The 15416-nt window shown below is 32.9% G+C and overlaps 2 protein-coding genes across 4 annotated transcripts in view; one reads left to right on the top strand and one right to left on the bottom strand.

Moving 5' to 3' along the window:
* Nucleotides 1-13073, top strand: part of LOC117690406 (uncharacterized) — a 33066-nt gene extending 19993 nt beyond the window's left edge. Inside the window, exons 3-4 of the mRNA XM_066069304.1 lie at nt 10407-10537; nt 10761-13073. Coding sequence (XP_065925376.1) covers nt 10407-10537; nt 10761-11020 — 391 coding nt within the window. The 3' untranslated portion in view covers nt 11021-13073. The remainder of the gene's footprint in view (nt 1-10406; nt 10538-10760) is intronic.
* On the bottom strand, nt 2294-7551 carry LOC117690081 (golgin subfamily A member 6-like protein 26). 3 transcript variants are annotated; one of them, XR_004602197.2, is made up of 5 exons: nt 7148-7551; nt 6621-6669; nt 2708-2810; nt 2535-2593; nt 2294-2315 (listed from the first exon to the last, which is right to left on the bottom strand). XR_004602197.2 is itself a non-coding variant. In XM_066069303.1 (4 exons), exons 1-3 carry the CDS (start codon nt 4377-4379, stop codon nt 2556-2558), a joined length of 795 nt encoding a protein of 264 aa, XP_065925375.1. In that variant the 5' UTR covers nt 4380-4555; the 3' UTR covers nt 2294-2315; nt 2535-2555. The 3 variants fall into 3 exon arrangements, 1 of the variants encoding a protein (XP_065925375.1); XR_004602198.2 differs by lacking the exon at nt 6621-6669 and having other exon boundaries at nt 7148-7545; XM_066069303.1 differs by lacking the exons at nt 6621-6669; nt 7148-7551 and adding an exon at nt 3726-4555.
* Nucleotides 13074-15416: the final 2343 nt, after the last annotated feature.

Here is a 15416-nt window from a genome sequence, read left to right on the forward strand (position 1 = left end):
CTGGAATTGAGCGCATTCATTCTGGTGCATTGAGGTACACTTATCTTCTTTCACGTATATAATTTTTTTAAATACAATAAGTAGCAAGTAGTGGAGGGAGAAAATGTACCTTTATGCTCTCATGTATTTTAATCGTTTTATAAAGTGATGGGGGATAAAAAAAAAAGGGGGAACTTGAAGTTAACCGTGAACACCAACTGAAAATTTAGTTATTTATATTGCATATGATCTTATTTAAAATGGTAAAAATGGTATTCCATGAAGGTAAATATGTCAAAGATTAAGTATATGCAAAAATAGGTGACAAATCGGATATTCATTTTTGGTTAATCTACCGAGGGGCCACATGGCACAATATCCTTTGAACGCCAATGTAAAGCCAGTGTTGCTCAGGTGAGCGATGTGGCCAATTGGGCCTCTTGTTATCTTTGTCCGTTTTCAAGTTACCATTTACAATAGAGTGTACAATTCTTCCTATAGGGTTCAATATTAGACCCCACACCCTTTTGACCCCCCCCCCCCCCCCCACCGAAAAGTGGTTGTCTAACCCAATATGAGAAAAAATCAAATCAGGTTGCACAACTAGATATGCAGGCCTATCGTATCCCAGAGTTTTGTACAGTTCAGAGAGGGAAAGTAGAGAAAGAAAAAGAATAATAATGTACAATGTAATAAACACCGTTCAAAAACAATAAGTCTCCAAATTTCATTCGGGATACTTAATAATAAATATTAAATAGAGATAGGATCATCAAACATCAATAATTTAAAGATAATTGACAATGACCCCTTAGGGTCATGACTTACATGACATAATGATCTGATATGCAATGACCAAAGCAGGAATAATATCTTTGGATTAAGGTGGGAATCTCAATGGTTTTTGTGTTATTTGATAATTTCAGGAAGAGCACTCGGGTTCATAATCTTTATACCATCTGAAATGCCTTGCACAAAGAAACAATAATATATGTACATGATATATGATTCAATTTAAGAACCCAGATATAGATCTATCATCTATGATTTGTAATACTTCCTACGTAGATATACATGTTTGTGTTTTCTTCTATACTATTCATGTTAATGACTGTAGTGTGGCTTAGTCTTGTTTTAAAGTACATTAAAAATTGTCAAATATATGACCTGGAACTCCACCCCCAAATAAAATCAAATATAAACTGTCGCCCCCCCTTAATTGTCGAAGGATCTATTAAAATCAAAATATAATTTTGGGTCTAAAAAGTATTATAAACTGGTAAAAAATGTTTGTTTTTTTTAAATTACATTACACCTTGCACAATTGACAAATGATCTATTGAGATATGATCAGAAGTCATATTTCTACCTTGGGATCAATATAACTAATAATCATTGACACGTTAAAGTTAATAATAATAAATGATTTAAATTATAATTGTTTATACTCCACATCCATTCCCCCAATCAAACCTGGTTCTAAAGATTCATTCTTCTTTTATTCTTACATGTGTTCAGTAACAAATTTTAAATCATTTATTGATTGCTTTTCTCTCCTAATGCACATTAACATTTTGGAAATTGCTTAATTCAGTTTTTAAGATTTATAAACAAAATGTTATGTGCATTATTATTATGGGCAATTGTAAATTCTCCTAAACAAAGCAGTGACATCATTAGGCTAGGAATTACCAACATGGATCAAACACTACATATGAATAAGATAAAATACTTCATTATTTCTAGTTCTAGAATGTCAGGGTGTCTCCAAAGGGCTTAACCTATATACAGTTTGATGCGCAATGGCACAAAGAGCAAGAATGAATTATATGGTTTAGGTATGAGGATCTCCGAAGTAAACCAAATATACAGTGTATCATCATTTCCTATTTCATAAAGGGGGGGGGGGGGGGTTAAAGACAACACCTTGGGGTCATGTACTTTGCACCATTTGATGCATCATAATGACATTAGAAGATCTTTTGTATTTTTCTGTTCCATGGGGTCAGAACAGTCCCATAGGGTCATGGCCTACATTGTATTTGATGCATTATCATACATTAAGAAAGAAAGACTCCTTCGAAATTGTTTATACAGGGTCAATATGGGGTCAACTCAATAGTGTAAGTCTGACAAATGAAAAAATAACTTTTGCAATTAAAATGACAGAAACTTTACAAATGCGATAGCATAGGTAACGATGATAAGCTTATTTGAATATTAAAAGATGATGATACAGTATGCTGCCAAGAGAGATCACTTATTTAGAAAGTGAAAGTAATACTTATGTACGCTGGCGTCTCATTATAGTGTGCTACTACATGTAGCTATTCCACCTAAAATTAGAAAATGAGAACTCAGATTTGAAAATAATACCAATAGGTCTTGACCTTCAAAACATGGCTATATATAAAACACATTTCATTGGTTCCTTGGTTATGAATAATTAACTTGCTATAATCACTAATAGCAGAGTAAAGACTATTGTACCAAAGGGCAATAACTCTAACTTTCTCCCAACCAAGAAAATGAATAAAATGAAAGATAACTCTTACCGTCTGTACTTATAGTCTTTTTCAAAATGTTGAATAACAGTGATCCAGGTTGGTTGTATCTGAAATAAAATAAATAAGAGATAAATAAACATATTACCTTTATATAAAAGAGAAAACAAATACTGTAAATAAATTTATGTACCAAAAAGCAGTGAATGCCAAAAATAATATACCTTTTATAAAAAGATTTCCTTCTTGTATGTCAATATTAATCTCTCTCTCTGTTAGTTCAAACTCATTGCCTTCCTTCTTCTCTTTATCATCCCAGTACACAACCTGAAATATAATTTATAGAATTATAATCCTGTCCTTATCAGGAAAATGTTTTATAGTTCAAGTACACAGCCTAAAATATCATTTCTTGTTCCAAAATTTTTTCTATTCCTATTACTTGCACATAATATTTGCAATTAATTAAGGCATGTGGCTAATTCGTTCATAATTACATATGTGAAGTACTGTACATTTATATCAAAATGAATTTAACTGAACATTTAGGCAATACACCTTACACCAAAAACATTAATATGAACAAATAACATTTAAAAACATGCACAATTAAGACATAAACATACAACCAATGCTGATGAGTAGTGAATGCATCATGATGAAGAATAAAACGTTTACTGATGTCTTTTCAAATAGATGTATAAAATTATACATGTGTAATAATATATCAAAATATTAATTATTACAGAGAGTGGGAGGTGATTTTATTTTGTTTTTTGCACACCACCACCCCTCTTTTTGAAAATCATGAACATTTTCCTCAAATTTGGGAGATATGATTAAAAAATAAGCTAAAAAGTTAAAAACTAAGCCTGTTAGAGTATGTAATTGTGGACAAAGTTTAAATTAAATTTTTCAGGAGAAACAGACTGAGAAGAGATTCATTACATATATGGCAAACAATTCACAATATTTGTAAAAAAAAAAATAAAAATCTTGATGCTTTCTTCTAATAGGGAATATCTGATAATTTTTAGACCCTTTACAGTGTTGTTTTATTATAAAGTTACCATTTAAAAGGCCCTTTGGGCCCCTTGTATATTTATTTCAAGGATGTTTTACAAAATTCATAATGTTATTAAGTGCCATGCATATAAGTTTAATGCATTGATTATATATGTGAAACAGTGTAAACTCCTCATTGTTAGGATGAAATACTTGACGTATCTGATATTCAATTACTTTGAAAACACCATCTTCGAATCCTCTTATCTCTCCTTCATACTCTTTATTTTCTCCATTCTCCAGTGTCCATGTATGTATGATGGCTTTGCCCACTAAATCACTTGCTTTGTATTTCGGTGTATTTCTTCTTAACATTATTAGTTTTGTAAGATTTTGTTGTAATTTGCTTATGTCATATATTTTGCCTTTTGATGAGAATTGTAAAAGTTCTTTAAAATTTTTGTCAATCTCGAACACTTTTTTGTATATGTTTATTTGTTTTTTTAGGCTTTCCATTTTCTCCTTTTTGGTTCTCAATTTTTCCGCCTCCTCCTTGATCTTTTCTTCACTCTCCCACAATCCTACTGTTCTCATGTCCTCTATTGCCTTGTCTATTTGATTAACTTTTCTCTCCTTCTTTCTCTTTGCTTCATTCTCTTTTTGTTCTAAAATCTTCGTTTGTTTAATAAAAAGTTCCTCTTGTCTCTCTCTGTCCTTTTTCATAAAAACTCGATTTTGTGATCTTGCACTGTCTATAATTTCTTGCTGCTCTTTCGGATCTTTATCTTTAAGCCAATTTTCTGTTCTGTTGTTGGAATATAAAATACAGCTTTCTATGCTGTTGACAGTTGAGGTAGAAGCTGCTTTAAGTTTAAAATCCAATTGACCCATAAGTCTTTCTAAACAGATATTATTAGTTGAACATGAGTTACATTCAGGTAAATCACCTTGATGAACATTAAAATATTTCCCTCCTTTTAAAAATTCATAAAACAATTTTGAAACTTTGCTTTTTAAAACAGAACATAAACATTTTATAAAAACACAAGTAAGATCGTTGTTAAGCGAAGTTTTAAGTAAAAAATCAAAGACACCATCATAAAAACAAGGACCATAAAAAAGTGAAACTTCGTTATTCAATGCTAAAATAGGGTTTTCTACCAATAAATCTAAAACATATAAAAGTCTCTGGAATACACTGCCCATAAGTAAAATGTTTCCAACTTCTGTAGCTTTAACAAAATATGGTTCAGTAATAATTTTACAAATAATACCCAGAGCTCTCAGTAGAGTTAAAAATGTTTTGTTTTGCAAGCATAAAACAATAAAATTCTGAATAAAATTGTAAGAACTTTTCAAAGAATAAAAATACTGCAATATATGTTTATGCATAAAAAAAGTACCAGCAGCATTATAAAATAAAACATTAAAACGGTTACCTCTAATATTTACAATGGGAATATTTTCCACACCATGGTTTTTCATGTAAACCTGTAAAATATTTGGGTCACCTGTCCCATCTTTGTAAAATAATTTTGACACAGATTTTAAAAGAAACAAAATAAAAGGCTCTCTTAAAGAATGGGTATAGCCAGGAAATTTAAAACACAACTCTTGCTCAATATTAAAAATCTCTTCAATGCATACATCAGAAAACTGTAAAAGGGGGTGAACAGAACATTTAAAAGAATGTACAGCATGATCAATGTCTCTAGCTAAAATATCATTAACTTTCTGCTCAGTCGCACACCTGTCAGTCATAAAACATGAAACGTTATTTAAAATATTCTCACTCTCACCCTCTTTCTGCGATATATCACATAAAATTTTTCTCGTTACATGTACATCGACATAAGTCTCACCCTTTCCATCACACACCTCTCTCACACCTGCAGACAAAACTTTCTCACCAGTATTAAATTGAACTCCATAAAAATGTTTTCCCTTTTTTGTAGTAGCGTCTCTATGCATTGTTATGTTACAATGATTTTTCATTTCTTCATTAATTTGATTTCTGGACACAACACCCATTTCACTTGTAAAAATTGCTGCTGTACTTTTGGAGGGAAGATTTTCAACATTGATATCAAATAAATCTAAAACACATTGAATTATTGGTCCAATATGAACCAAACCTATGTTTCTGCTTCTAAAATTGTAGTATAAGTTTCTTAATTTAAAATTATATGGCTTCCCTTTCCCACTCTCCCTAAAATCAACATTTTTTTTTACATGTACAAAATCATCAACATTTTCATTTTCTTTCTGAGACAGCAAATAATCAATTTCAGTTTTTAACTGAGCAATCACATTTTTTATGCTATTACACTGTACACTTTTGTCATTTTTTTGAACATTTTCTTTTTTCTTCATTTTTTTTATGACATTTTCTAATTTTTTTATTTTTTCTGTTTGTTTTTTTATTTTTCTGTTTGTATTTTTTACATTAAAAGACCTTATTCTGTCTTTGAGACCTGCATTTTCCCTCCTCAAATGAGTAATCACAATGCTCTGCTCAGATATTATCTCCTGCAGCCTTGTATTACATGTATCTTCCTTGAAATTCTCTTCTCTCTCCATGGATGAATTCGACTGTTTTTGTTCACATCCACTTCCATCACTTGAGGTTTTTTTCATATTGGGTAACTCAAATATATTGTTCACATACTTGTTCAACTTCTCTTTGTTTGTGTATTTCTTAAGTTTTTCTATTTCTTTCTGAATTCGCTTCACTTTATATAATAAACTTACTCGGTTCACCTTCGAATAATCAATTTTTAATCTCTCGCACACTTCATTATGTAGAAATTTCATGAAGTTAGCACGGTCTTTGTGCTTCAAATATATTTCACTAACATTTAAGTACGTAAGTACCATGATTATGTGCAAAACGGTGAGTGTTATCTGAATTTTTACCATAAATGCTGTGCAAAGTGAAATACCAAACAAAAAATGAAGACAGACACACAAACATAAAGTAAACAAAATGTACAAGACAAAGAAATATACTAAAAAGAAAAAAATAAAGAAAACAAACCAAATAAAATAATATGAAAATGAAGAAAATGATGAAATGAAAATATCAGGCATAAATTGGTTATGCATATGTAATATATATATATATGTATTTACCTTCTATGAAAAAATTCAAGCACTGTGTCACTATTTACTCTCTGAAGTCCTAAAATGATACAAATAAATTAATAATTTTTTTTAATGAGAATATCGTTGTCAATCTGCTTTCTTAATGACATTATGTTTGAAAGAATATCTGAAGTATAAAAAGAAATGGACTATATCAAGGGCAGGTAATTAGATTGAGACCAAATTACTGTGTTGACCTATTTACTTAGTTTCAAAAAAATCGTGCAAAAACGTGCAACGTTACAGAAAAGAATTTCAATTTCAATAACCATCAATAGCATTTGAAAAATTATTTAGCATGTTTAAATGGATGCTACTTCTTATCTAAGTCAAGAAATCACAAAATATACAAATGTATTGACCTTTCCTGCGGATATACTTATATTGGTTTTATTTTATTTAAAGAAAATTAACAGGTTTTAAAGGGTTCTTGGCAAAGCACATAGTAAACCCAAACACCAACACAGCTTACACACCACTGTCATCAACATAAGAGTCCATCAAGTGAAACTTACCTCGATCTATCTATATGATCCAATCTCCGTACACTATAGCATGCAAATATGGCTACCAGGTGCCTTCCGGTTGTTACTATTTTAAGATTAAGATGGCGTTAACTGGAATAGCTACTACATGTATTATGCTCACCTATATTGGTCAACATCATAATGATAATCCAATTAAAGCACAATAATGAATTCCTTCAGCTACTAATCACAAAAGAAATGTTTAGGCATGTTAACTTATCTTTTTCTGCATATGGAAAACACATACATGTATGTATACACCACGTGAAACCCATCTAACCGAAGAGCTGGGTAAAACTAGTACCCGCAAATGAGACCTGCAGACCTGTGTTGTGTACTTAACTTCAGATCAGTTATTTGTAACATGCATGTATTTTTAAGACCTATTCTTCAAAACCCCTTGCACTATTTAATTAGGTAAATAACAGCTTTATGGTGGTGAAGGACACCTGCATATTGTGATGTATACTTTCTATTGAAATAAACAATAAAGTATAAATATAATATTTACCCCCAAAATAATGTTACCTAACATTGAAGCACAATAGGTTAGAGTGTTTACATGCCTGTTAGAGCATTGGGTCCAAGATGTATTTTTGTTAATTTTACTATTGATATAAATGAATTTTTTTCAAGGGGAGGAGGGGGAGGGGGTCCTGGACCCCTCACTCCCACCCCTTCTCTAAATCTGCACACGATGATGTACATGAGGGCACACAGAAGCAAAGCCGGCAACCGCCGCGGGGAGGGGCATAATTTAATTTTGTTTGTAATAAGTATATAGACCATTATACTCTATATGACATGAAATGTTAAGATAACTGATTAACTGAAAATTCACTGCAAACAGTTCAACCCCAAATTGCACATAAAGTTCTGCTCATGTGTATTATCATATCATCCTTCAGTTACGAAAATTATAATTTTTAAATGTATTACCGGAACTTGCATGTGGCCTTCACTTTTAATTAAACTAATACAAACCAGTGTTATTTAGGGACAAAAACTTTGTGCGGGTATTATTGTCTAATGACAGCATCTAGTTTTCTCTGCGTTATTTTATTTAAAAAAGTGTCAAACATTTAGTATGCAAATTTCCTCGTTTGAACTTCACCTTTGATCTTTATGTCATTTTGACCGGTTAAGGTCAACTTTTCAATCTGAAGCGGTCCGATTGTCCTACGATGTAAGGTTTAAAAGCTGGACATACTCTTGACCTACTGTTCACAAGAGATGACCCTATGCATCCACTGCTAAAGTCAATCTTTGTGACTGATTAAAGCATATCAGATCACTGTTGTTAAACGCAAACTCTACACCAGCTCACCACCCAGGCCAAACAAAGCTCGGCTAGCAAGGTCATAGAAGCGGATTTCTACAGAAATATTAGCACATCAGCTAGGAGAATCGCTGTCTCCCATCACAATAGAGTATGTTTTGGACAACATAGCACCCATTCGAACCTGATTCCCTTAAGCCGTGGTACAATGACTCCATCCATAAAGCAAGTAAACCAAGAACTCAAGCCTGGAGGTACATAGACAGATGCTTAAAGAGCAGACTCGAGCTGTAGTGCACATGATCAACTCAGCAAAGTCCCGTTACTATCAGGATAAGCTCACAACGGCAGACAGTAAAAAGACGTTTGGAGTAATATACAGTCTCATGAATTATAATGCAGGGCACCCTCTAACCATCGGGTACCAGTGATCAGACCCTTGTCGACGAATTTGTACACTTCTTCAATAACAATATGCAAAAGTTCAGACTAGGTTTGGACAAGTCAGATTTCAATGACAATACAGCGTGTCCAAACCTGGTCAAACCGGTACCTGGACTTCGTTCCTTTAGGGTTCAGACACAGGAAGAGTTGGACAAGGTCATCAAGAGCTGTGCCAGTAAGACCTGTTCACTCGTTCACAATCCTACAGCGCTCTTGAAGAACAGCTTTGTTCTCCCTATAGTGCTACTGACTATTACTGACATGGTGAATGCTTCACTTTCAACTGGGATCTCTCCAGATAGGCTAAAATATGCACTTGTTACTCCACCTTTGAAAAAGACTAAACTTGATACCAACACTTTTAGTAACTATAGACCAGTCTTAAACATCCTAGAGAGTCGAGCTACTGTATTTTGAGACTCGTTTACCTTTAACTGTAATCCGTTTTTGTAGACATATAAACATTTTTTTAGAGTACTGGTAGTGGGTAGTAAAGAATTATAGTTGGAAGAAAAATAGTGTTCACCTTACATGCTTATATAGTAAAAGAAGAACTCTGGACAACTTGGAATATCATGATCTCTGTTTTGTCCATATTCTTTAACTGATCATCTGAAACAGCTGAATATGTTAGCAAGAAGTGTATTCAATGATCCAAAATAACATAATTTTGAATAACAGTAGATCAAAGCATGAAAATTGTATACTAAAACACCAAGAATGGCTGAGTGGTTTGAAACAAAATTGAAGAAAATATCATTTCTGTTGTAGAACTTGGCCCAGTTGGTTGCATTACTCATAACCCTGGTGTAAACCCGGGATGGGAATCTTTCATTTGATGTTATTAAATGACCAGGTTTATTAAACAAAACTTTAAAATCTCAAATATTAAAGCTGCTAAATGAAAGAATTGTGGAGAGGATCCAAACAGAAGTGTAAAACAGGGTGCGATGGCAATTTGTCATAAACACTATATTTTTGTAGCTGCAAAACGAAAAACGTCAAGTAAACCATAGGACGTAATTCTGCTATTTTGATGTTTTTATTTAATTTCCTAGCTCTGCTATGTAAAGTATGCAAAGGTCACTTAACCTACATAGTGTAAAACTGTACTTCTTGTATATTCACACGATTTAGAATCACCCTGTACTTTGTAAATATGAACTTTTAATTAATGTAATAACATTAAGTTGCAGTTAAGACATTGACACTTCCTACAATGACTGCAACTAAATAGGCAGTCGGATCATACCGTATGTCTTTCAATCTTATTCTCTCTTTTACAAAAAATTAACTGCACTGTCTCTGTTTTTAAAAACCCAAAACGGTTACACTGTTTACATATTAGTAAATGATAAAAGGACAACAAATTCAATGACTTAAATAGAGAGTAAAATTTTCAGAGAATAGAATAATGATTGAAACTTCCCCTGACACTGAGCAATGTATAGACATTGGCCAAACAAAATATTTACAAAAAAATCAACTGCATTTAGTATTTCCATTACTTTGATTTATTTATAGTACCGGAGCCATTGTTGGCGGCGTAGTGGGGGCCATACTATTTTTTCTATTCGTTGGAGCGTTGACCTTTATCTGCTGGCAGAACAGTAAAAAGAAAAAGCAGATGAACGTAGACGTAGAACCAGAAATAGGTAACCCAAGGAATCGTTTTTCTAGACTATTTCCAAAACTGATCTTTTTGAGATTCAATTTCATGGTTATTCCATCAGTAAAACTAAAATGCATGTAGGATTATCACTGCATTCCATCACGCAGTTGCAATTACAATGTAATTTTTAAGTAGGTCAAAATATATTAATAATGAGTATTTCTTAGGTATTGTAAATTTGATTGAAATGACCGACTCATTTTTAGATGAGCTTGGTTACGAATTAGAGGTGATGGAAGACCTGCCTCAGTATCAGACAGAAAGGGATTTTTTTCACTCGCCGTTGTCTCCCAGCCACCTTCAGGACGACTTCCGGAATCAGGACGGGATAACCGACACAGAGATATTGTCGGACAGGTACAGGCACCCCCCTCCTCAGTATGACGAGAACATGCGCCCGATGTCTCCTCCACCCAGATACCAAGAGAGGGAAGCCAACCAGGTATCGTCTGAAGAGCGATATTAACTCAGCCAAAGGAAAAGAAAGAAAGTGGGCGCTTAAGATGTAGATTCGGCAGAAATCTGGGCGCACAAGAATAGTGAAATTTTCATCGATTAATTTTGCTCATTTTTCGAATTATAACAATTATTTGATTTCTGTTGGACGTAGAATGGGTAGTAAAATGTCTCAAATGCAAAATCATAATATTGGTCTAAATATAGCAACACGACGGAATTGACGCAAAATCCTACTTATTTACAGCTGTTTTTAAATGATTATGTTGTTTCTGGGTCTTCTCTGCACATTTGAAACGTTTAAACATGACATATTTCAACATTAAAAATATTGTTTTTACAAGTTAGATGGAAAGATGAGCCAGAAATGACTAATAATGTACTTTTTCATAATATTTTTCGGCGGATAAAAAACAAAGTCCATTGATATGACAATGTTGTTCCCAGCACTACTACATGTATATACCTCATACTCTAAAGGCTATCATGGCTCACTGGTTTCGTTCTGAATATTGAATACAACCATTTAGTGTTTTGGGTTCAAATCATGCTGGTGACTCTTTTTCAATTTAAAAAAAAAACTGTTTTGATTTTAAATGTATGTTGGTATAACACTATGATGTATTATAGAATACCGGTATATTTTAATTAGTCATTCTTGATTTTTGCCGTATGAACACTATTTTCTGTTCTTATAACTAGTTTATTTGATTATATTTACATTTGCAAGTATGTTTCTTTATATGAACCTAAGAAATATATCGAAACCGTTCAAATCTGTATGAACTTTTTCATGACGTCACAAAGCTTATAGCACGTGCTTTTCGCTTAAGCTTGTCGCTTGGATTATTGTAAACATAAAATATCGGTAATTTTAACAGTTTTAAACTATTTGTCTTTTTCAAACGTAAATATAAGTAAAAAGTAATGTTAAAAAGTTCACCGGGATATGAAATTGGTTAGTACGTGATCAAATCTACTGAGAAGCCCCTCGGACTTCACATGATTTGATCACGTGACCAACAAACGTTATATCCCGGTGAACTTTTAAATTGCTGTTTATTTATTAAATGATATACAATATAACTAAATTAAAAAATAAATATGCATTAACATTTGCAGTGTAATTTTTTATCGGTTTACCCCATTGCCCTTTTCAGAAAGCTTGTGGGTTTTATTCAATAGCCAGAATAGACTTGTACTTCATTCTTAACACAGTTTGAGTATAATCAATTTTTGTTCAAACCAGTACATAGCATTTCGAGATTATACACATTTAAATTCCAATTTATTCGTATCGATGGTTCCTGAAAACTGACAATCTATAAAACTATCACAAAAAAAATTACTTACATTGGAGCTCCACCTCCGCCCCGACCGAGACTTGAACTCACGACCTCTGGAACCCTCTCTCCTAGCAGTGAGCCGCCACCCTGTTTTTTTTTTTTATCTTTTATCTATCAACTATCAGTTATCACAAGCATCACATTAAATAGCACAATCACAGTCTACGTGTCAACACTTCATAGTATTATATTTTAAAAAAAATAAAAACAATAGTACACCTTCTGTTTCCTTTATCAAAGTGGATTTTTCTTCAAAAACTTTTTTAAAAACATTTTTCTGTTGTCTTGTACTTTACACATGTAATGATAGTTGTAATAAATATAATGTCTGAGTGAATATTTGCAAAACCTTTTAAATGCATTTTTTTTTCAATATTTGTCTCCTTGTATAAAATAGTAAATCTACATATTGATATGAAAAAATTCACAAAAAATTTGTCATTTTTCATGACGTTAGGAAATGCCATCATCAAAATTTCATCAATATCTAATACATTGTATAGACTATTTTCACAGTCCTCCAATAGCGATTCCAAATGATTTATTATAAAATATTTCTGCACGTCTTCACATTTTACAAACATATGCAATAAATCTTCGCATTTTGTTTTACATAATGGACATTTGTTTGAATCTGTTTTACCGAACTTGAACAGTTTTTCATACGTAAAAATATCATTATGAAAAATCTTAAAATCAAGTTCTACACCATCTGGAGGTTTTCCAACTCCTCTTAATATAATCCATCCGTTATCAAGTATAGATGTATTATCTACTGCAATTTTCTTTTCCAGTATTCGTTTGATATTTGAGGTTTAAGCAGCTTTTGTATTAACATTTTGTAAAAACAAATCTTTACTGTACATAAAGAAAACACATAATTGTTATTTTCTACACATAGCGAAAAATTTGGAAGCAATGCTTCTTTCACATGAACAAAATTCTGAACAATATTATTGCACTCTTCTGGTATAACATATAATAATGTTGCATAATCATCTTAAATTTGTTTTACCTTACTTCCTGAATCATATTCATGTATCAGTTTTACTATACAAGATACAGGCAAAAATCCTGCTATTACTTCATATGAAATGTCTCTGATATGTGAAATACATGCTTTTATAAACAAAAATACCCACAATAGTGTTTTGTTCATATTAACAATTTTAGGATTGAAAAACAAGCAGCAATTAAACACATGGTTTCTGTTTTCATTGTAATCAACATTATCCTTCACAGCATCATATGCACTAAACATTTCAACATAAACAAGAGGACCAGGGGCCACGCCGCTCACCTGAGCAACAATTGCCTTAATTCTAATCAAATTAGCATTAGAGTATCCAAATATCTTGACAACTAAGTACAGAAGATCTTGCTAAAAAAAATTGAAAATCTGCCAATTTTATCCACCTCTTTTTTTGGTTAAATAAATACCAAGCTCCTTTTGTTGCTGTACCTGTAAGAAGATTTTTCTCTATTCCTATACACCCCCCCCCCCCATTTCGTGGCCCCACTTTTCTCTAGGGAATCATGGTTTCATCAAACTTAAGTCTGCATAACCTGTGCTTTCACACTAATTACTGAGTTTTGGACCGAAAACTTTCCCAGAATATTTGTAAAGATTTTCTCTATACATTCCTACGTAAAAATTCAAACCGCAATCACAGTCCCACCCTACCACTAGGGACTGATTTTGAAAACTTGAATTTACACTACCCGAGGATGCCTCTACACAAGTTTAAGCATTCTGGTCAAATAGTCTTTAAAAAGAAGATTTTTAAAGATTTTCTCTATATATTCCTATGTAAAAATTCACCCCCCATTGTGGCCTCACCATACCCCTGGACTATTATTTAAACAAACTTGAATCTATACGATCTGGATATGCTTCTACTCAAATTGGGGCTTTCCTGGCCTAATGGTTTTGAGAAGAAGATTTTTAAAGATTTTCTCTATATATAAAAAATTATCCCCCATTGTAGCCCCGCCCTACCCCCAGGGACCATGATTTGAACAAACTTGAATATACATGATCTGAGGATGGTTACACGCCAATTTGAGCTTTCTTGGCCAAATAGTTTTTAAAAGAAATGTTTTTAAAGATTTTCTCTATATATTCCTGTATAAAAATTTATCCCCCATTGTGGCCCCGCCCTACCCCCAGGGACCATGATTTGAAGAAACTTGAATCTACATTATCTGAGGATGGTTACACGCCAATTTGAGCTTTCCTGGCCTAATAGTTTTCGAGAAGGAGATTTTTACAGATGTTCTCTATATATTCCTATGTAAAACTTGAACCCCCTATTGTGGCCCCATCCTACATGTACCCCCAAGGACCATGATTTGAACAAACTTGAAACTTCACTACCTGAGGATGCTTCCACTTTAATTTGAGCTTTTCTGGCCAAATAGTTTTTAAGAAGAAGATTTTTAAAGATTTTCTCTGTATACTTTTATGTAAAACTTGATCCCCCAATTGTGACCCCCCGGGTTCCATGATTTGAACAAACTTGAATCTACACTACCTGAGGATGCTCCCATTTTAATTTGAGCTTTTCTGGCCTGATAGTTTTTGAGAAGAAGATTTTTAAAGATTTTCTCTATATATTCCTATGATAAACTTGACCCCCCTCTTGTGGCCCCTCCCTACCCCTGGGGACCATGATTTGAACAAACTTGAATCTACACTACCTGAGAATGCCCCCACACAAGTTTAAGCTTTTCAGGCAGAATAATTTTTGAGAAGAAGATTTTTAAAAAATACCGACAAATTTTCAATAATTCTCAATTATCTACCCTTTAAAGAGAGCGTGGCCCTTCATTTGAACAAACTGGAACCCCCTACACCTAGTGGTGCTTTGTGCCAAATTTGGTTGAAATCTGCCCAGTGGTTTTTGAGGAGAAGATGAAAATGTGAAAAGTTTACAACAACGACGACGACAACGACAGACAACGGACAAATTGTGATCAGAAAAGCTCACTTGAGCCTTTGGCTCAGGTGAGCTAAAAAGGGAGACATTGCAAATCCTTTTTGTTCAACTGTAAAAGAAA

This window comes from Magallana gigas, chromosome 8 (assembly GCF_963853765.1).
Source record: "Magallana gigas chromosome 8, xbMagGiga1.1, whole genome shotgun sequence".
NCBI lineage: Eukaryota > Metazoa > Mollusca > Bivalvia > Ostreida > Ostreidae > Magallana > Magallana gigas.

Coding starts and splice junctions, on each gene's coding strand:
- LOC117690081 (XM_066069303.1), bottom strand. CDS start 4,379: ATGGGTCAATTGGATTTTAAACTTAAAGCAGCTTCTACCTCAACTGTC. Junction 2,811..3,725: donor TCGAAGATGGTGTTTTCAAA/GTAATTGAATAT, acceptor ATTATATTTCAG/GTTGTGTACTGGGATGATAA. Junction 2,594..2,707: donor AGGAAATCTTTTTATAAAAG/GTATATTATTTT, acceptor ATTTTATTTCAG/ATACAACCAACCTGGATCAC.